The sequence below is a fragment of the Vulpes vulpes genome, chromosome 1 (genome assembly GCF_048418805.1).
Source record: "Vulpes vulpes isolate BD-2025 chromosome 1, VulVul3, whole genome shotgun sequence".
NCBI lineage: Eukaryota > Metazoa > Chordata > Mammalia > Carnivora > Canidae > Vulpes > Vulpes vulpes.
This window is the reverse complement of record NC_132780.1, coordinates 200921586-200944251: the sequence shown is the minus strand read 5'-3', so window position 1 is coordinate 200944251 and position 22666 is coordinate 200921586. Positions and strand designations below refer to the sequence as shown.

At 50.1% G+C, this 22666-nt stretch overlaps 1 protein-coding gene across 16 annotated transcripts in view; it reads right to left on the bottom strand.

Moving 5' to 3' along the window:
• Nucleotides 1-17720, bottom strand: part of FAM120B (family with sequence similarity 120 member B) — a 91098-nt gene extending 73378 nt beyond the window's left edge. For 5 of the 16 annotated variants that reach the window (XM_072739544.1, XM_072739518.1, XM_072739571.1 and 2 more), the window contains exons 1-3: nucleotides 17592-17650; nucleotides 11517-12084; nucleotides 11133-11394 (exon numbers count right to left, since the gene is read on the bottom strand). In XM_072739544.1, coding sequence (XP_072595645.1) covers nucleotides 11133-11285 — 153 coding nt within the window. In that variant the 5' untranslated portion in view covers nucleotides 11286-11394; nucleotides 11517-12084; nucleotides 17592-17650. Of the gene's footprint in view, nucleotides 1-7514; nucleotides 9136-11132; nucleotides 11395-11516; nucleotides 12085-15808; nucleotides 16044-17591 lie in introns of those variants that run through there. The other 11 variants (XM_072739555.1, XM_072739591.1, XM_072739580.1 and 8 more) reach the window with 7 other exon arrangements.
• Nucleotides 17721-22666: the final 4946 nt, after the last annotated feature.

The following is a 22666-nucleotide window of genomic DNA, read 5'->3' as shown; positions in this document are numbered from 1 at the left end:
CCAAGATTTGAAGGGTCTCAGGACTCAGGTTTTATTAGGTGGTAATAAATGACCTCTTCCCAACAATAGCTAGCCCCTCAAGGTCCTGGAAACCTTGCTTCCAAAACTGAGGGACTTAGGCTCTCCCTAACCGCCTCCCAACTATAATGGGCCACCTCTCATGGCCCCACTACAGCTCTTTCTGCCCATGGTCCTGTCCCTGCGCTTTAATAAAACCACCTTTTTGTACCAACGATGTCTCAAGAATTCTTTCTTGGCTGTTAGCTTCAAACCCTAATGTTCTTAGCTACATCTATATGGCGCCCAAGGTGGGGCTTTGAGTCCAGAGTCACATCCGGACTCTGCGCCATGGTGCAAACTGGGTACTTCCTCTCCCCTTCCTTTACTCTCATACCAGGGGCCCGAGGAGGAGTATGGTCTTACTGGAACACTTTCACGTTAATGGTGCGGCGATCCTCTAGCCATGGCTCCTCTATGGGGACAAAGCCTGCCTTTGGGCTAGAAGTTAGTTCCCAGCCGGGATGGTAATAAGATCCAAAAACTTGATGCTCTCTCTGTACTCCTGTCCTTCTACAGAGTAGTCTGTCTTGGGCACGGGACAGCCACCAAGCCAGCAGGATGGTGTGAGGTTCCCTCCTGACAGATCTAATGCGACCCCTCCACAAGGTTTAGCTCCTTCAGGCCGCGGGACCTCCACTGGGAGCCAGCCGAAACCAGTACCCGATGGAATTAAAACCCAGCCAGGGACCAATTCTTAGGGAAGTTGGCTATAAAGACTACATGTGTTGGAATGTCGCTTAGACCATGACGGATTTCTCTCTACCGTTTTCTGTTGATGTCCTCTGTTAACTACGTAAGCTAGAAAATTGGGTAATTTCCCCTCTTAAAACTTCCCTAGTGTTTTCCATGGGTTAAAACGGGCAATAACGCAGCCTTCAGGGCATGGGACAACACAGCAGTGTGTCAGTCCATCCCCCAGGCACCATGGCAGCCTAGGATGCGACAGGGAGGGGGAGGGATGCCGACATCCTCCTTCATGGTAGGCAGGATGGTGATCGTTGGGATTCTCTGAGGGATGCTCCAGTCACCCGGGACACATGGAAACTCTGACATATCCTGCAAGGGACGCCACCTGGCAGTCGAGGGATTGTGGTGATAGACCCCCTCTCCTTCTCTGGGGGCTAGGCCTCAGCAGGACTCTTCCTTGGAATGCCTTTTAACCACTGGAAACAATTAGGATTGCCGAGTTTAGGAAAGGACCGATGACCTGTAACATGACTCGGCCTCGGGAGGATCTGTCGTCAGATCTCTGTGGGCAACAGGGCAGAATGGGTTTGCCCAAACGTGTCTGGCTAAACTCCCTCCAGACACACTGGATAATTATCTCAGGAGGCCTCCTCCCAGTAAACTCCTGGAGGAAACAGGCCATCCTGTTTCCATCCCAGATGAAGGGGACTCCCACACTGTCTCTCCTCCTGACAGATGTGGGGGCTGCTCCCTCATTCACATCCCAGGTTCAGGGCTGTAACTGGAGCCAACTGTGGTTGGTCTACCTTGGGATGGGGGCTGTAAGGAATATTCCGGCAGCTGCCCAAACTCCCGGTCTTCTCTGGCCTGGCATGGACTGCCTATTCCCCCTTATCGGCAGGAAAGTACGGAGCTGAGGAGCTCTAGAACCAGGAACCCTTTCTCTGCCTTCTGGCAGCACCGGGCCTCCTCTGCCTCCCCCTCGCCCCCCGTTCCCGCAGCGCCCCGGGTGTGGCCTGCATAGCTGGCTTCTAGTCCATCCTCGGTCCTTCGCCCCTCACTGTCCAGCAGCAAGAAGAGCACCCCCCGGACTTAACACTGCCCATGTCAGAATTCCCCACCAGTGTCTCAGGTAAAAACTGACAATAGGGAGGATTCAGGTGGAAATAATTTGGTCTTTAAACTAAATTTGTTGGTTTAATCAAGATAGACGTGTCTTTAAAGTTATCAGCACTAAATGTGAAACTTTTATTCTACTGAGGTTTGCTGAAGATCAAATAAGCTCATGTGATCTCTGTTGCATTTTGTTAGTAAAAAGATGACTAAAATGATGGTTAATTGTCTGTCTCAAAGTCTTCATGGGTAATTATTAAGATACCTTTCAAAGTCTTTGGTAACCTGAAACCTTAAAGTTTTGCTTAGATGGTAAGTGGGATTAAAGTCTTTGGACATCTAGGTCTTTTCCAAATAGGATAAGGTGCTGGAGCATTGATTACTGGATGTCAGTTTGTGCTTTTGACGTCTTATTGCAAAGGAACTAAGGATGCTGGAATCTGCTGGTAAACATGCTTTGTGCTTAACCTGTTCATAAAATTTGCCGCCTGAGAGTTCTGGTGTGACGGTTCACAACAGGTCACAACTGGTTACTATTTATTTTCACTGGAGACCAAGGTTTCTTTTTGTTTTTGTTTTTTTTTTAAGATTTTATTTATTTATTCATGAGAGACACAAAGAGAAAAAGAGAGAGGGGGGCAGAGACACAGGCAGAGGGAGAAGCAGGCTCTATGCAGGGAGCCCGATTTGCGTCTCGATCCCAGGACCCCAGGATCAGGCCCTGGGCCCAAGACAGGCACTAAACTGCTGAGCCACCCAGGGAACCCCTAGACCAAAGTTTCTAAGAGTTAAAATTCTGCTAAATGTAATTAAGACTGATGGGAATAAGGGAAGCAGCTCTGTGTATAAGATATAAGAAATGGGAATGTATTTTTGTTGAAGTAAAAGAAAGCAATTTTGTCCTAAATGAGACTGACTGGAAAGAAATGGGTGTGGGATAAATTCTGAATGCAAAGGAAAGTTGAGGAAGGTTTGTGAAGGGAAATGCATGGAAAGGAATTTTAGGTGTGGTCAGGATGGGCTAAGGCTGAAGTGAATGGATTTTAAAGTACAAGGGTTAGAAGACTGAAAGTCTGCTTTCTCTCTGCTCAAAAAGACAAGTTCTCTTGAATTGTTGGTCTATTCTTGATAAGAAAACATAGTAAATAGTTGTTTTCTCTTTGCCTGCCCAGAAAAACCAGTTTCTACGTTTTGCCTTTATCGGGTCTTTAACATCCCTAACCCTATTTAGGCATGTGCTTTAAAACTTTCCAAGGTTTTAACAGACTTCTCCAAGATTTAAATCGTAAACAAAGTCTCAGTTTACTAATCAGGCTTGTGTGTTTGGTATGCTACCTTCAGGTATAAGGTGATCACTTGATAGGCTGGCTATTGAAGTGTTAGGGGTCACAGAAATAACTGTTTCCTAGTCAGCCGCATCATAATGAGCTCAGATCATTAACAAGGCCCATTTCTGGGTTTTTGTCATTTCTAATTGTTCTTATTCTCTTGCAAAATGAGTTTCATCTTCAAGGAGATCCACTAAAAGGATTTTTAGGACAAATTACAGGTATTCAATATCTTTAAGATCATAAAACTGAAATGGGTAAGAATTTCCAGAACTAAGTAAAGCTGCATTCAAACTGAACAACAGGGACTCCCGGGTGGCTCAGTGGCTGAGCATCTGCCTTTGGCTCAGGGCGTGACCCTAGGGTCCTGGGATCGAGTCCATAGGGCTCCCCGCAGGGAGCCTGCTTCTCCCTCTGCCTGTGTCTCTGCCTCTGTGTCTTTCATGAATAAATAAATAAAATATTAAAACAAAACAAAAGCCTGAACAAGAATCAATAACATGGGACTAAATGACCTAAAAGATGATTAAGAGTTATGACTCTTATTTGAAACACTGCTGGTTTTCTCATGTTTGCTCTCCAGGGTTAAGGAAACCTTCTCTTAAGATTACCATGACTATAGAAATGTGATAAAGCATGCATCTGTGAACAAATTGAAGCATTTAACTTTTCTCTCTACCTGGACCCCCTGAAATTCAACAGGTCTCAGTGAGCATTCCTTCTTCCATGGCGACCATGGTCAGCTGCGTAACTTTACTAAGAACCTGTTCTCCTTGTAACAGGACACCCTCGGAAACCCTGGTTATTTTACCAAGGCTTTGACTGGAATGTCATATCTGAGAGAGACAAGCGTAGACTCGGATATGACCAGACGGCCGTTAGGAACTGAGGTGGACTTTATGAAACCGGGAGCCATAAAGCCGCATTAAACTACTGGCCTGATACCTGGTTACAGAGTTCCCTGAAGCCTCATCAGGTGAGTAGAGAATGTCACTTCCCGGCAGGTACAGGAACCCCAGGATACCTTGGGGACCTCGTGAAGAGCAATCTGCTCACGTCTACAGGTACTGCAGGGTCTGGTGGCAAGTACTGGGCTTGGCTTCTGGCCTGGAGAAGCTACTAAAAGTTCAGCCTACAGATTCCTTATGAAAGTTCCAGCAAAGCAGATTCTAAAGGATCTATATGATCAATCATTATTCTTGCTGAGCTTTATGTAAATAATTAGGCCAAATTTGGCTATCTCTGGAAATTAGGGTTATTTTAGAGAGAAAAATTATGTTTCAATAGCCCATCTTTGTGGATATCAAATCCTAGTTCTGGTTGTCTTTGAATGATGTTTGCCTGAGCCACACAACTGGAGGTAAACTTCAGAAAAACTGCTACAATAGCTCATATAGACAATCTCCCTGCTTGTTTTTCTGTTGGGATCCTAAGAGGACCCCACGGGCATATGCTTATTTGAACAGCTGAAAAGTGGGATTGATTCCCCCACAATTCTATAACCCAGCTAGCATCCCGACCGATTCCGTGTGGCTGGGGTGACACCATCACTCCTAAAAAGCCAGGGAGTACTTCAGTCTATGGGGTAAACTATGGGCTTGTGGAGATAGCAGATGGTCCCACTTTCTTTATGATTGGACTGGATGATGCACTTGGGACAAGTGTCCTTATCTCCTGAGTCAAGTCATCTCAGTCATCCCTCACTTGCCAGCGATTCCTTATAATTAGGACATTGTTATGGCTGGACCTCAAACAAAGAGGGCTTCCTGATGGTTTCAACCCTCAAAGTGATACTTATCCCAGAAGCCACCTCTATGTACAATGTACAATTCCAGGCAAAGGATTTAGCAAAGCACACAGCAGCTTTTTTCCGGGTAAAAAGAGCCTCAAAGCTCACTCTGGAACAATCCCTGACTGTAATGACTTCACATCAGGTCCAGAGTGTTGTGTCTTAGAGACCAAAGACCACCAACAGATGACGGGAGGCCGACTTATTAAATAACAGGCTATACTTATAGATATGCCTGAAATATACTTAAAATCTGTCAAACTTTAGGGACTCCTGGGTGGCTCAGCAGTTGAGCATCTGCCTTTGGCCCAGGGCGTGATCCTGGAGTCCCGGGATGGGGTCCCACATCGGGCTCCCAGCAGGGAGCCTATTTCTCCTTCTGCCTGTGTCTCTGCCTCTCTCTGTGTGTGTCAGTCATGACTCAATAAATAAAATCTTAAAAAAAAAAAAAAAAAAACTGTCAAACTTTAACCCAGCTATCCCTCTGCGTGGACCTGAGCATCATACTTCCATAGAACACAACTGTTCAGTGTGCTCTATTAATCTTGTATATTCTAGTCGACCAGATGTAAAAGCTTCACCTATCAAAACTGCAGATGACAGCTGGTTTACTGACGGCAACAGTGTTGTCATGGAAAAGGGAGCGAGAAAAGCTCGGCATGCTGTAGAGCTCACTCGTGCTTTGCAATTGCCAAAGCCTTAAAAATTAATATTTGTACTGACTCCAAATATGCTTTCGTAGTCCTACATGCCCACAGAGCAATTTGGAAGAAAGGGAATTATCATCAAGCCATAGCTCTCCAATCAAATATGAGCCAGAGTACTACTCTTCTTGAGGCCCAACACCTATCTAAGGAGGTAGCTGTAATTCAAAGGACATCAGAGAAGACCTTAGAACCTAAAGGAAACCATTCAGTAGACTGTGCAGCCAAGCAGTCAGAGCAAAATAAACAAATATTAAGTATTTTATCAGTCTTAACTCCAGTGAAGTCCCTAAGTCCAGTTTAGTCGAACCAAGAAATGCACAAGACTGGCTTGTTAGTAATGAGAAAAAAACTTTGTACCCAATGGAAGGTAATACAGGGTTTATACCAGGGTACTGATTTGGGTAAAAAGGCCACAGGAGGTGACAAAAAACTTTGCTAAGAGAAATTGTCCCTAGATTTGGACTCTCTTGGTCCCTACAAAGTGACAACAGACCATCTTTTATTACATAAATTCAAAAGGTGGCCCTCCAAAGCCAAATTGTCCTTAATACCTTGACTGCAGTTCAAGGAGGCCATGGTCAAGGCCCTAAGGGATCCTCTACAAAACAGCACGGCATTAGATGTGTTAACTGCTACACACGGTGGAGTGTGTGCTGGCCAACAACAGAGCGCTGTATATACGGTCCAGATTACCACAAAAGATTTCTGGGTTTCTGACATGAATTCTCAAATTCGTGCTTTAAACAATCTCTTTCTTTCCTTTAATGATTGGTTAAACTCCTGGACTGGTAAAGGATTTTTGTCAACTATCAAAGGACTCTTATTTGGGCTTCTTTTTCTCTTTGTTATTCTAATCACGTTTTGCTCTTTTCTCCATGTCTCCACTTGGTGCCAAGACACCTTCGCTGCCCTAACTTCAAGCCAAAAGATGATCCTTTCCACTGGGGAAGATCCACACGTGCGGTCTCCCGTGGACTCAGCTGCCTCTGCTGTCCTAACTCCTATGTAGGTAAGCCCCAACTGACCCAAGGTGACCCACAGGCAGGGACACCTCTACACCCCTACTCAGCAGGAGGAGGTTACAAAAGATGAGAACTTCCACCCTTCAGCAACCTTAAAGATTTAAGGGTCAAAATTGTTCACAGGGGAATGATGAGGGAAACAAAGGTAGAAGAGAAATTATTAAACGTCCTTACCACCTACAGCCCACTGACACGTCCTTGAAACAGGCAGAGGGACCTTCCTCTAGGAGCTCAGCTGCCCGGATGTTAGTACTCTGCTGAGGGCAACTGGCAATCTTAGCCCGATCCCCAGGATCCTGTGAGTCTACTCTAACATACAAAGATTCCTTTAGAAGGGGATCCCTGGGTGGTGCAGTGGTTTAGCGCCTGCCTTTGGCCCAGGGCATGATCCTGGAGACCAGGGATCAAGTCCCACATCGGGCTCCTTGCATGGAGCCTGCTTTTCCCTCTGCCTATGTCTCTGCCTCTCTCTCTCTCTCTCTCTGTGTCTATCATGAATAAATAAATAAAATCTTTAAAAAAAATAAAATAAATAAAAAATAAATTCCTTTAGAAACTTCTTTTATCTCTAAACCCCCCTCCCCAAGCATATGACCCACTGATGGACATCTGAAGGGTCTTGTGACTCAGGTTTTATTAGACGGTAGCCCCCATGGTCCTGGAAACCTTGCTTCCAAATTCCTTAGAGATTCACGCTCTCCCTAACCCCCTCCCAACTTGTAAGTATATAAATAATGGGCCACCCCTCACGACCCCAGTGCAGTTCTTTCTGCCCACAGTCCTGTCCCCCGTGCCTTAATAAAACTACCTTTTTGCACCAAAGACGTCTCAAGAATTCTTTCTTGGTCCTTGGCTTTGAACCGTAATGCTCTTCCCTACAGCAGTCTGACGGGTGAACATACGCAAAACCTTGTCAAACGGTACACTGTAAAAACTGCAGTTTACTGTATATCAAGTACACCTGAATAAAGGTGTCAAGAAGAAAAATACACAAACATTCACAATGCCATGTTTTTATGACATGTGAGTTGGTAACTGACTTTGAATGGATAACTGCCCACTCTGAAATGCAAATACAAAATAGTTGAAAGAGTTAGAACTCAAAATCTGGGGGAAACCTAAGCAAAGTACTTTATACGATAAGTAAGATGTCCTGTACATAATAAAAGGTGTAACACAAGACATTTTTCTAGTCGCTGATAACATCTGTCGTCGGTCAGAAAAAATTCCATGATGACATCTTTGATCTTAACGGCCTATGATTTTCCCTTTGGTTTTCTGTAAGACTCATCAGGCTTGGGACGGCTGGGTGGCTCAGTGGTTGAGTGTCTGCCTTTGGCCGGGGGCGTGACCCCGGGTCCTGGGATCGAGTCTCCACATCGGGCTCCCTGCAGGGAGCCTGCCTCTCTCTGTCTCGAATGAATGAATGAATGAATGAATGAATGAATGAATGAATGAATGAATAATCAGAAAGACTCATGAGGCTTCACGTCCAGTGATAAAACAAACAAAAAAGCCCCTCTTACACAGACAGCTACAGGAGAACCCAGGATGCCTCTCCCAGCTCGGGACGGGGACGCATCCGTCAATGAGGGCTCCTGCTTCGCGGTGCGCTCGCTTCCTACGAGACAGCACTGAACACCTGGTCTCCAGCCTTTAAAACAACTTTGACAGGCAAAAGCTAAGCTCCACCTCGCAGATGCAGAACTGCTGAGGAAGGGAAGGGTGCCCTTCCACGGGGCTGTCTGTAACGGACAACTGGCCCCTGCGACCCCGAAGTTCTCTGTTTAACGGCCGTTAATATTGAAAAGTACATAAACATGGAGCGGACATAAGCTTCACACATTTATGTTGAACTTTAGAGAACTCCTGCTCGGTAAGTCACTAAGTACAAGGGAACACACGATCCGAATTCCCCAAAGCAGCGGAGAGCGTCCCTGCAGAGCGTCTAGCCTGGGACGGCCACCAACGAGGAGTCCTGAAGCAGAAACTGGACTTCGTCACACGACCGTCCCGACCGCATCGCGGCCTTACAGCCCGGGCCTTGGCGTGGACCCTGCGTTACTGGGTGTTGGAGGCCGGGTGGGCCTTCCGTGGCCCCGGCCGGGAAACAGGACGCGGGGGCGCAAACGAGGCTGGGTCCAGCCCAGGGCAGCCCGGCTCAGGCTTCACAACCGCTTCGCAGCCCCAGGCCGCCACCCCCGCCGGCCCCGAGGCCAACCTTACAGCCGGGGCTCTTGCTCTCTGGGGAGGAGGCCCCGCGGCTCTCGTGGGGTGCCCCGTGGGTGCCGGCGCCTGGCCAGCGCGGCCTCCTGGTGAGTCACACGCGAAGACAAAGCTGGAGCGAGGCAGAACCTGCCTCCAGCCGCAGCTCCCACCGACGCGGGCTCCATTTGTGCGGCGGCTCCACCACATTCGGGTTGGCTGCCTTCCCTCACCGACAGAAAGGGAGTTTTGTTTCAAGCATTTTTCTCCTAAAACCGCAAGTGACAACACTGAGTTGCTCAAACACTCTCCTCTTTATTTTGGGAGAAGTCAGGCTCAGCCTCCGCTTTGATTTTATTCAAATGTTTTCCTCCTTTCCCACCCCGCAGTGAAAAGCTCACTATTGTGATTAAACATGTACTGGTTTTTCCTCTTTCTCGCTGCCAATTTCTCACATTTTGAATCACAAATTACCTCAGGAATGTTACGTTACAATGTGCTCTTCTATGGCGTTTACAAAGAAAAATTTGGATAAGCAAAGACCTGGGAACTTGTGACACCGGGGACGCCTTCCTGCCCCTTCCGGCGCTCCCGGCGCGGCACCCTCCCCTCAATGCACCCAGTGTGGTGTGAAAGGAAACGCCTCAGAAAATAAGTTCTGTGGACGTTACCTTTTTGAATCACTTTAAGGTCTCTGAAACACTGCTAAGAACATACAGTTACCCCGCAAACAAGATGGTCTGAACCCTGGGCCCCCTCCACAGCGCGCAGGACCGTCAGCGGATCATCCCCTCCTTGTGAGGTGGCAGCGTCCTCCTCCCCCGCTGACTACCGTGGGAACACGGCGCACAGGACACGTAACACGCGGACCGACCCGACTGTTACCAGGAATGCTTTCTGTCAACAGGAGGCTAGGAGGCCGGAAGTGCTTGAGGGGTCAGAAGTTACTAGTGGATTTCTGGCTGCGTCTCCTGACTGTGCTGTTGAAGGGTCAACCTCACTGAGGTCTTTCATTCTTTAAAGGTCGTTTCAAAGATGACTGCAAATACGTACATACACGTAAAAGCATATATGCAATTTTCATCATTTAGATACTTGTTGCTTATAGAAAGAAAACAGATGCCCATTAGGGAGGAGTGTGGGAATGGCTTCCATTAGTGTGGGCCTCCTCGGGGCAAATGGCACCATCCGTCACATCCCCAATACCCAGCACTCTGCAGGGCACGCCAGGGGCCCAGCAAGTACTTGTGAATGAATGAATGAATGAATGAATGAATGAATGAATGAATACACGAAGGCATTGATGGGCAGGGGTATAAGGAAAAATCAGGAACCAACAAGTTTACAGACTCTGATTGCAGCAAAGAAAGAGTAGGAAGGAGGGTCACTGCCCTCAGGTAGCTGACAGACTGGTTTGGGAAACAAGCATCCAGGGCCCTGACTCCTGGAACAGCTTCCTCTGCACAGCTGGACCAACCCCAACATACTGGGCTACCAGAAAAGGAGAAAGTAGAGAAAAGAGGAAGAGAAGTCCAGAAGTTCCTTGGTTCACAACCTTTCACCTGATGAACACTCAGAGATGAAGAGTGCTGTGCCTCAGCACAGACATTTCAACCTGTCTGCCACCTAGGGAAGGGGCCACAGTCCCTCTGGAGACAGGGACAGATGGACTCACAGACAGCCCACGGATGGCGAGGGGAGGGCAGTTCCCAGGCAGAGAGCAGTGTTCGCAGGACAATCAGGAGCAACAGCACTGGCCCCTGAAAGCACGCCCAGCACGCAACAGTGTCAGAGCCTCGTTTCCAAAGGCTAACAGACAACCCACGCAATGTAAATGAACGCGGGCGCCCCCAGGATGGGAAGCGGGCAAAGGGCACCAAGAGCTGGAGCTGACTCACATAAGCTATTTTCAGTTGCAGACAAATCAGATTAAAGTCCTACAGAGCAAGGGCCCCTGTGGCTGTAGGGCTCAGTGGTTGACTGACTGCCTTCAGCTCAGGGTGTGATCCTGGGGTCCCGGGATCGAGTCCCACTTCGGGCTCCCTGCAGGGAGCCTGCTTCTCCCTCTGCCTGTGTGTCTGCCTCTCTCTGCCTCATGAATAAATAAAATCTTAAAAAAAAAAAGTCCTACAGAGCAATGAAATCAAAACCTTTGGGTTTATTTTCATCAGACAAATAATTTGTATCTCTACCATACAAAAACCTACAAATTAACATGTACCATCAGCATCTGGGCTCTCATCGAGAGCAACCAGCAAAGGCAGTGAGCTAACTTGGTGAGAAGACTGAACAGCTGGTGGTGACTCTGTTGAACAATGGCCCATGTGACAGCGACAAAACAAAAACATGCAGTCCTCTTTTTCCCTGGCTTCATGTCCAAATCTTAATGTCTCTTCCACTGGAACATGCTGGCGGGGCCTGGGCCCTAAGCGAGGTCCTCCCGTGGCCTCCTCCACGGCATCTCTGCCTCCCCACGCACCTTCCTACAAAACACAAACATACGGGAACCCCTTCAACACAGCAAGCCCCACGAAATGAATACGGACCCCAGCCCAGCACACAGGACAGGGTTGGCCCAGTGTGTACTGAGTATGGATGCACACACCAGGTGAACATGTGAAGCAGGCGTGGCTGCTCCCGGCTCGCTCTCCAGGCTTCAGAGAACCTCCACCCGCGATGTTCTCCTGGGCCCTCCTCTCGCCTAGGCCCAACCTTGGGCTTCCATATACGTCCTGGCTGAGTCTGTTTGGAGAAAACCCCAACTCTTGATGGAAGTTCCCCCCCCTTCAAGATCTGATCAAATGCCTCGTCCCCTGGTTTCTCATGGACCCCTCGCTTCTGCTGGCAGGCTACACGTGCAGCGTCTGCTGTGTTCAGAGCTGAGCCCTGGTGCTCTCCCCTCGTGCCACAGGCTTCAGTCTCCTTACTGTTTCAGCAAGCGCGGGAACACTTCTTCTTCAACACTGCGGCTCTAGGCTTATTCAAGTGAGAAACGGAAAGCCTATAGCTGTGGTGATGGCTGTTGTCTGTGTAGGTACGGATGCCCCGACTCGGGATGTCCTGGAGGGCCCCCCAGCAGTCAGGCCGTGACATTGGCACCGAGATTCAGAAAACTGGTGCCTGGCTGGTGCAGACACACTGTAGTTGGTAGGGGGACATCTCTTAGCTGTGTCCTAGGGAGAAGGGACACAATGCTAGGCAGTACAACACTGTTAATAAAAGGAAAGGCTCGAGGGAGGTCAAATTCTAATCTCCACTTAATAGCAGTAAAATAGTGAGCAAGTTATTCTATAAACTTCATTTTTTGTACCCGTAAAATGAGGTTTATAAGACCTACTTCATAAATTGTGATACAATTTCATTTACATTACAAATTTATTCATAAAACATACCATCGGTTGCCTGGAGTTTAGTAAAATCAGTCCAGGACCTATCAAAATTCTTAGATTACCTCAAAATCTAAAACAAAGCCATATAAGTTTTAGTGAGGTTTTACGGAAATTACGATTTTTACAAGCTAGTTTGCTTTAGTATAAGGAATATATTTATTTGTAAAAATTTGTTTCTGATTTTAAAAGTAGCCATATTCTGCAGAAAATTCAGAGACAACACAAATGAAAAAAAAAAAAAAAAAAAAACCAGCCATAGTCTCATCTTCCAAATAAAACATCTACAATTTTAGAGTATAAAATAAAACATCTACAATTTTAGAGTATATATTTCTAGCCTTTACTATGATTCAGCGCTTTATAAAATTAGGATACTTTTTTGAAATATACTTTTGTATCTTAATTTACGTGTGTTAATCCTCTCTTGTGGTGTTATTTGTCATGGATGCATAAGGCCATAAACGTGTGTCATAGCTGGGTACATAAATCTCTAAGTACGTCCTGAGCTCTTCCTTGGGACAAATCTCAGAGAGAAAGCTGCCGAGTCAGAGCAAAAGCACGCAGCGGTCCTTTTTCCTTCGAAAGGACGTGTGTGGCCTGTAGCTGCCATCCCCGAGTGCTGCGGTCTCCTCCCGCAGGGGCCCAGCTCAGAACCCAGCCCACGGGACCCCTCGGGCGGAGCGTAGCCGAGGCAAGGCCGCGGGGCGCAGCCAGATCCAGGGGCCGGCGGGCGTCCCGAGTGGGCACAGCAGAGGGCAGAGAGACGGCGGCCACGAGGGGGCACAGGGCTCGCGGGGAAGGAAGGCTCCATCAGGCCCGGAGGTGCCGACGTCGTCAGTAAACGGATGTTTCAAAGGCGCTTGACACCTGTTCCGGGAAGGCCTTTAACCTGCAGCGTATTTACGTCCAGAGTGGGCTCCTCGCGCCCGCAAGCTGGGACAGAGCAACCGCCCAGCTCCCAGTCCGGCCAGGAAGGCGGCCGCAGGGAAGAGGGGTGAGGAGAGGAAGCTGCAGCAGGGCCAGGAGCGAAGGGCTGGGCCACGCACATGCGATGCACCTCACCCCGGGGAAGTGTGTCGGGCCCAGGCCCCACGCAGGGCCGTCTCTGAAGGGTGCCCTGACTGTGCGTGGAGGGTGGATGGAGTCAGGACTGGAGGGGGCAGCGGCTCGGGGGGGGGGGGGGGTGCAGCTTGGGGGGCCTGGCTCGTCTGGCTGCCCCACACTACTCTGGAAAACCCCAGGGGGGTGGAGGCCTAATCCCATAGCAAAGACAAAGGAGGCAGGGACCCTCTTGTGGCCACCACACGCCCACCCAAGGGGAGAGTTCAAAACACCTATATTTGCTCTGTAAATACTCTTCTAGCATCTTCCATGCTCCAGGCCCTGTGCTGGCAGCTGTGGACACAGCCACCACCAAGACCAAGTCCTGCTGAGACATGCGCCTGAGAGCGGGCGTGAAAGGCACGGAGTGTGCCAGGGAGGAAAGCCTGGCTGTGTGTACACGTGTCAAAACGCACCATGCTGCACACACCCCGCGGCAGCCTCTCCGGGCCCACAGGCCACGAGCGCTTGCTCAGACTCATGGAAGGCATGCCTGCTGCGCCAGCAAGGGAGGCCAGAGAGCTGGCGCCGGGCGGCACCTGCGTGTGTGCTACCCTCGGCACCTGCGTGAGGTCACATAGGGACAGCAAAGCCGGGACTGGACCCCACCTGCCTCTCTTTCACTAGGGCCACACCCCCACCTAACGGCTGCATCTGAGTGATCCGCCTGCCGGCTCCAGTGCCAGGAAGACTGGCCTTCCTGAAGGTTCTTCTGGTCCCAAAAGTACAGCCAGAATCGTGAGGATTGAAGGGTCACCCCGGGACCCACGGCAGAACCCTTCAAGGACAAGTGCACAAAGTTGAAAACCAGTGTCACCCACCGGAGACAACGATGCAGGTGTGCCTGCAAAAATGTATGCTTCGTTTATCCCGAATCCAACATACGTTCATGAGTTAAGCTACCACAGATCACTCATAAGAGGCTTCTTCGGGCTTTTACTTATCATCTATGGACTATTTTTTATTCAGTACTAACAACGAGCTCCTATATCTACGATAGAGAAAAATATGGGAAGGCCATCTGAGGCCAGCACACGTATGCCCACAGCAGTAGGAACTGCCCAGGGCTGACCAGGAGAAAGCAAAAGACACGAAATCTCTAAACGGATAATAGGGCAACAGCTGTCCAGGCCTCAACAAGTCCTATGGTTTACACCACAACATGACAAACTATATTTAAAATGTTTACCTGAGATCGTTAAAGAACGTGTACACTACATCCTGCACGTTCTATTAAGCGTGGAAAGAATATGTTGTAGAAAGACTAACGTCAAGGAGGGAGATTTTGGTGCTTAACGGGCAAAAACCCAAAACTAAACTATCCAGAAAACTCCGCTGTTTCAAAAAACACTTACTTCCTCTAATTTGGCGGGCAGTGGTTTTATTACAAATGACTGTCCGATCACTTACTACCATGTGCTAAAGCACGATGGGAACCTCGCGTGCACACGTAGCCACTGCAGCCAGGCAGGCCGAAGGGTGTGGTAACTTAGTCCACACTAAGTCCTACGTGCTACGGTAAAGGTAGTGGGTTCCCACTTACTGAGTAATAACTGTTTATAAGGAAAAGGGTGCTCAGGGGCTAGTTTTTTTGGTTGGCAACGGCTCTGATATACTGTCTGAAAACAAATCATTTCATCCCTTTGTATATCATTGATCCCCTTTCTGGCAAAATGTACATAATGATTTACCTCTCGGTTTGGTAGATTTTAAACTGCTACTATGAAATCCTCAAAAATATTTTATCTAAATAATTTAGACCTTAAATAACATGTTTTTAGTCTCTGAAAATTTTTCCAAAAGAACATCTTATAAAGAAACATCTGAGAGCAAATTAAAATAAAAAGTTATTCATACTTCTAAAGAGTCATAAAAGTAATTGGCAGCATCACGGTTGCCGCGTTCTCTAATAAAGCAAGCAAGCTCTTCCCACGCACAGCTCTAGCTTCTGTGGAGACAGGAGTTGCTTTCAGGACCTCAGTTAAGTAGGCTTTCCTTCTCACCGTTAGCTTTTTCCAGCCCAGCAGTGGGGTAAGTCAATACACGCCTGTGGCAAAGGTCCCCCCAAATGCTCTCAGAGGGCGCAGTAAAGCCAGGCTAAGCGGGAACGGGGCCGGCCCCACTCACGCCGGCTTTCTCTCCGAGCCTCGACCACGAGCACACACACAAAGGATGCGCGCGAGTCAAGACGGAAGGGTGGTCCGAGCTGGGGGGCCTCCAACCCACGCCCTTAGGAAGAATACAAAATCCTCTGCGTCAGACCTGAGGTCTCTCCCGGGGCCCTGCAAGGGGCCTGAGAGGGAGGGACCCCGACGCCTGATCTTCATTAGCCTTATGGTCAATCTACCCCATAAATGATGCTCGGAGTGAAGTTCAGGGACGGGGTAGGAGCTCAGGTGTCACCTACTGCAGTCCTGTCAGTCTGCAGAGGAGAAAACAGGGGGCAGGACGATTAGAGCTCCGCGTGTCTGGAGGCTACACAGAGGAAATGAGGCGTCAGGCGGTCCAGAAAGTCTGTAGGGAGAGGCCTCGCGAGGAGCCTGGATGGGCTTGGCCAGCTGCCGTGGTGTCGGCGCATCTCGCCAGCACTGGCCCGGCACAGGTGGAGTTGTGACAGCGCAGGAATGACAAAGTCGGGGAGCCTGGAGTGGCGGGGGTGCCAGGGGACAGGTCACGGATCAGAGGCGGGCAGAGAGCAAGGACCAAACAGCAGGCTGCCCCGTGGGATGCAGCTGCAGGCGAGGCCATTTCCCAAGCCTCTCCCACCCTCCCAATTCCAGACCCCTGTGTCTTTCCCATCAAACTCCCCCCAAGGTCTCTCCACTACCATTTCCAGGTATTCAGCTCCAAAACCTCTTTCCCACGCGACTGCAAAAGCCCCACTATCCTGACCCACAGCTTCAGCGCTCGTCATCCCCCCAGAGGGGCCCTAACCCTGAGATCCAACCACATCACCCTGTTCCCAAATTCCCCATGGTTCCTGCCACGTCCTATCTCCAAGCAATGTCCTCTCTCAACTCCCCCCCACACCCCACAGGAACGAGGGGCCTCTCTACAACTGCACTCAAGCCCCGGCCTGCACACCAAGTTCCCCCCTCCCCGCCTCTCCCCTCCCCCCACCTCCAGCCTTCACCTCTCACCTCTACAATTCCGCTCAGGCCCCTCCTGCATGCCCAGGCCCCTCCTGCATGCCGACTCCCCCCTCCCCACCTCCAGCCTTCACCTCTCACCTCTACAATTCTGCTCAGGCCCCTCCTGCACACCCACTCCCCCCTCCCCTGCCTCTCCCCTCCCCCACCTCCAGCCTTCACCTCCCACCTCTACAATTCCGCTCAGGCCCCTCCTGCATGCCCACTCCCCCCTCCCCTGCCTCTCCCCTCCCCCACCTCCAGCCTTCACCTCCCACCTCTACAATTCCGCTCAGGCCCCTCCTGCACGCTCAGGCCCCTCCTGCACGCTCAGGCCCCTCCTGCGCTCAGGCCCCTCCTGCACGCAGACTCCCCCCTCCCCTGCCTCTCCCCTCCCCCACCTCCAGCCTTCACCTCCCACCTCTACAATTCCGTTCAGGCCCCTCCTGCACGCAGACTCCCCCCTCCCCTTCCTCTCCCCTCCCCCACCTCCAGCCTTCACCTCCCACCTCTACAATTCCGCTCAGGCCCCTCCTGCACACCCACTCCCCCCTCCCCTGCCTCTCCCCTCCCCCACCTCCAGCCTTCACCTCCCACCTCTACAATTCCGCTCAGGCCCCTCCTGCACGCCCACTCCCCCCTCCCCTGCCTCTCCCCTCCCCCACCTCCAGCCTTCACCTCCCACCTCTACAATTCCGCTCAGGCCCCTCCTGCACGCAGACTCCCCCCTCCCCACCGTCGCCTGGTCCAAGCTCATGGCCGCCAGCGAACCCGTCCTCTCTCTCTGCACGGGCGCTGGACCCCGCTCAGGAAAGCCCAGGGGTGGCTGGCGGGAGGCGCCCAAGCCGGAGCCGCGGGCGCAGGGGTCAGAGGTCAGCCGCGGGGGGGCAGCCCGGGGCGCGGCCCCGGAGGGGGGGAAGGGAGGGGAGGGGAGGGCGCCGCCGCGGGGGGCCGGGCGGCCGGGGAGCGAGGCGAGGACAGGGGCGGAAGGGGCGCGAGGGGCGCGAGGGGCAGCGCGGCGCGCCCCGGGGTCGCGGAGCCGGGCGGGCGGCGCAGGCCTACCTAGAGATGCGCCAGCACAGCCACGGACGCGCCGCTCCGCCCTCGGCCCGCCGCAGCCCGCCGCGCACTTCCGCTTCCGCTCGGCAGCTTCCGCTCGCGGGACCGCCCCCGCGGGGGCGGGGCCTGCGCGGGGGCGGGGCAGCGGGCTGCGCAGGCGCCGCGCCCGTTGCCTCGGCAACAGCGCGTGCTTCCGAGGTCGGGGTCGCGCGGGCCCGGGCCTCCCGCGGGCGTCGGCGGGGCAGCGCTGCCTGCTGGCGGGCGGCTGGAGGCCGGCTGCCCGGGCCCGCCCCCGGAGCCCCCGGAGCCCCCGGCGCCCGCGGCTCTTCTGGTGCGAGCCCCCCCCCCCCCCCCCCGCCGCCTCCCCTGGGCCTGCTCCCCGGCCGGGCGTGTCGCCTTCCGCCTCCCGGGCTGCCCCGCCGAGCGCTCGGCTGCAGCCCCGCGGACGCAGGGGGCGCGGAGGGGGGCCCGGCCGGTGCCCTGCAGCCCCGAGTGCCCGGCGAGCGGGTCACCTGCCTGCACGCGCCGCCATGACCTCTGCGACCACCTTAGGACCAGCAACGGGGCGCCCGGGGGCTCAGGGCGTGACCCCGGGTCAGCATCGGGCTCCCTGCATGGGGCCTGCTTCTCCCTCGGCCTGTGTCTCTGCCTCTCTCTCTCTCTGTGTCTCATGAATAAATAAATAAAATCTTAAAAAACAATAATAAGACCAGGAAGGCTCACACTCGGGACGCGCACCCTTAGGCCCCGATGTCAGCAGCCCCTCCCCGAGCTGGGGGCCACCCTTTGCTCTACCTACAGTGGAGACACTGTCTTGGTAGTCAGGTGTAATGGCAGGAGAATAGCCTTTAAACCAATCTAACTTATTTTTTTAATTAATTAATTTATTTATGATAGTCACACACAGAGAGAGAGGCAGAGGGAGAAGCAGGCTCCATGCAGGGAGCCCGATGTGGGATTCGATCCCGGGTCTCCAGGATCGCGCCCTGGGCCAAAGGCAGGCGCCAACCCGCTGCGCCACCCAGGGATCCCTAATCTAACTTATTTTTAAGTAAATCACTGACAAACTAAAATTATTAATGATGCCAATTTATCTAAGCTGCATCTCAGGACCTGCCCTAGGTAGCCTATCTCAGCAGAGCTGCTGCAAGCCCCGGGAACCCAGAGGCTTCCGTTGAAGTGAACCAACCCAATGCTGTTCCCGTCAGAATCCCTTGCAGAACACGGACAGATCAAGCCGTCAAGATCCATTACCCAGCCGAAGTGACAGCACGTCCGCGTATGAAGTTTGGGAAGGAGTCTCTCCACTCAGCCTACAAGGCTTTCCTCTCCTGTTGATCTTTTCTTAAAAAAGGTAAAATGAACAGTGCTCAGCACCCACTACTGGCTGGGTGCCACACCAAGAAGGAGGTACAGTCTCTAGTCAAGGAGCACACATTGCGGCAGGGAAGGAAAACCAACATACATTTAATACTAGGAAACAAGTGAGACAGTGAAGGTCTGTAATGTGGCAGCTAGGAGCTAGGAGCTAACGTGTAAACAGCTGGAAGGAAGTGGGATCTCAGAACTGGAAGAGGAAGGTCTTGCAGGCAGAGGTGCACCCCAGAAAGGGACGGGGTCGGATTTGAGGGGGTGCAGAGGGCGAGCAGGGACTCCTCTCCATGTGCAGAGCCAGACAGAACGCAGGGGGCAGCGGCCAACAAAAGCCCTCACTGAGCGCTCCCGCAAAGCCCACCACTTGGCAGTCTTATCCACCTCATAGAGCTTCCAATAAGCTTCTCTGCCTCCTTCCTAAATGTACACATATGACCAAGGGTCAACAGGCATCTGAGGAAGACAGACAGAAAAAACAGGAGAAAACAAAGTAGGAAGAAGAAAAATACAAGAAACATTATTGTCTGCAGCCTCTGAAGATAATAGATCCACGAAAGAGACACAGAGGAGTATATGAAAGAACATCCCAAACAGAAGAGCCCTTGAAAATTATACAAGAAATTATAAATTTACAATGTTTAAAGTTAGAATATAAATCTGATATCTCTCATATATTAGAACAAAAAGAATAAGAAATGGAGAAAGAAAAAACATAAGAAAATTAGAAGATTAAAGTTTGACATGGGGACACCTGAGGGGCTCAGCGGTTTAGCGCTGTCTTCAGCCCAGGGCGTGACCCCGGGGGGTCTCGGGATCAAGTCCCACATGGGGCTCCCTGCATGGAGCCTGCTTCTCCCTCTGCCTGTGTCTCTGCCTCTCCCTCTGTGTGTCTCTCATGAATAAATAAATAAAATCTTTGAAAAAATAAAATCTAGGGAAAAAATTTGACATGTGAAAAATGGCAATTACAAGAAAAGGAACAGAGAAAATGAAGAGGAAATTCCTCAAGAGGTAATTCAAGAAAACTTCCTGGACCTAAGAGACATGTTCTCCCAGAACAACGAACCTGCAATGATCTACACCAAGGCACATCACGAAATTTCAAGACAGCAGGGACAAAGAAAAGATCTTTAAACATTTCCATAGAGAAAAATGAAAAGGTCACAAGTAAAGTTTAGGAAATCAGAAGGGCATAGGAATCCTCAAGGAATTTAGGAAGCTGAAATTCAATGGAGATTTAACTTCAAAATTCTGAAGAAAATAATTCTAACATGGAATTCTAGTCTCAATCAAAATATTAGTTAAGTGTGAGGATAGAATAAAGATAGATTGAGGTATGTGACTCAAAAATATTATCTCCCAAATACTTTATTCAGAAACCTGCTGAGGGATACCCTTCAAAATCAAGAAGTCAAGAAAGAGTAACATTTAGGACTTGGGTAGCGGAGAATCCACATGAAGAGAGGAGCAGAGTCCTAGCTAGAGACCGTGTATGTTGGAGCAGACGGCCGGCCTCCCAGAGATGCAGTGCCAGGAAGGTGAGCCCTTGGAACACCTGATATGTCTGAATATTTTAAAAGATCTTTGGAGTTCGGTGATGGTAAGCAATAGGTACACAGAAAAGTCAATAAGCAAATAAATTAGGCAATTATTGAATCCAGTAAAGACAAAAAAAACTGTACAAAAAAGAAAATGTAATCGCAGCATATGCCTCAGCAATGAATAATTACATATTTTAATAAGGTAAATAAGGAATGGTAATTTAATATAAAGGGATGCCATAATTACTTTTTGGAAAAAAAGTGGGCTGGGCGGTGAACTTCTACAAGTTCATAGAAATCCAGTGAAAGAGCTAAATCTTCATCTGCTAGATCTGGGACGTCCATAGACAATTTACACAAGTGAAAAAGAGACATAGCATTAGAGACTTTTTAAAGAAATAGACGAGTAAGGACGTCTGGGTGGCTCAGTCAGTTAAGCATCCACCTTCAGCTCAGGGCCTAATCCCATGGTCCTGGGATTGGGCTCCCTGCTCAGTGGGGAGTTGGCTTCTCCATCTCCCCCGACCTGTCCCCACCCCACTGGTGCTTTCTCCTGCCATCTCTCTCTCTCTCTCTCTCTGTCAAATAAATAAAATCTTTAAAAAGAAATATGAGAGTAAATTTCAAAAAAAATAGCTAAGAGTTAAGTTAGAGGAAGGAATTAAAAGTGGGAATGTTTGGTGTGGGCAATTTTTTTTTTCTTTTTACAAATCTAGAAATACCATTTGAATTTTAAAATCTGTATTCCTTTGATAAAAGGGAAAAAAATTTAACTTCAAGTTTTAAAAAGTTAAGTAACTTGTACAAGTGGTAGTAAGTGGCACAAGTATTGCTCAAATTCACACCTGTCTAAATTCTATAAGCCTCTAAAAAATTTTTTTACAACTATAACGCACAAAGTGAAGGGAAGGAGAAGTCAAAGATTCCTCTGCAGGCCTCTTTCCCAGGACACTAGAAGAGAAGGCGCGCGGGGATACCAGCGGAGTACAGAGAAGGAGCTGTGTGGGACTATTCACGGCCTTTCCCCACCTTCTGCTTGACACCACACTTAAATGGTTTCCTAGGCCCTATTGCCCTATTGTGCACATCACACGTCAGCTTCAGGGATGCCTGGGGGCGCAGTCAGTAAGCGCCCAACTCTTGGTTTAGGCTCAGGTCCTGCTCTCAGGGTCCTGTGAGATGGAGCCGCGTAGGGCTTGGTGCTGAGCGCCCAGATTCTCTCTCCCTCCTGCCCCTCTCCGTAATGGAAGAAGGAAAGAAAGAGGAGGGAGAAGAAAGAAAGAAAGAAAGAAAGAAAGAAAGAAAGAAAGAAAGAAAGAAGAAAGAGAAAGAAAGAAGAAAGAAAGAAAGAAAGAAAAGAAAAAAGAAAAAGAAAAGAAAGAGAAAGAATGAAGGGAGGAAGGGAAAAAGGGAAAGAAGAAAACAGTTTGGGGGAGAATCTAAAACTGGGAGGGCGGATTTATGTAAAAAGAAAAACAGGAAGGGAAGGAAGAAAAAACTGAACGTACAGAGAAGGGAGTGAAGGGGGGAGAGTAAAACGTTGAAGAGAAAGTCTTCATTCACATCAACTGTGAGAAAGAGAAGAAACATGGAGCATGAGAAGAGTTTGGGAAGGATGGGATTAGGGCCACTTGGTCTTGATAACAAACAGCCTTCGGAATTTATTTGGAGTTACTTTTAATTCTATTTGCAATTTCTTCGAATGCAACGACCACATGGGTTGATGCAGTTCCATTTGAATAAGAGTTCACCACCCAAAACTTGGGAAAGAAAAAAGCCACAACCCTAAGGACACGCTGACCTCCGCGTGGTTGATCGCCCTAAATACTACCCGAGGGTTTACTGCAGACACCAAATGGCCACAGGAAGAGAACGTGCCTCTTCCGGCACTGGCCGCCGTGGGGTTAGGGGCGACTCCGGGCCCGGCAGCCCCCATGCCATCGTGGAAGGGCGCTAGCCCAACGTCTCAGCCAGTGTGGGGACAGTGGAGCAGAAGGACGGGGCACCTGGTGCCCGGACAACGTGGTTGAGCCAGAACCTACTAACGGGGCTGCTCCACCTCCCGACTCGGATGACGTCCCTGCCTTGTGGGCAAGAGGGCTGAATTCGGATTTCCTGTTACTTGCTGCTGGAAGTATCCTGTTTCAGCTCCTGCCCATGAAG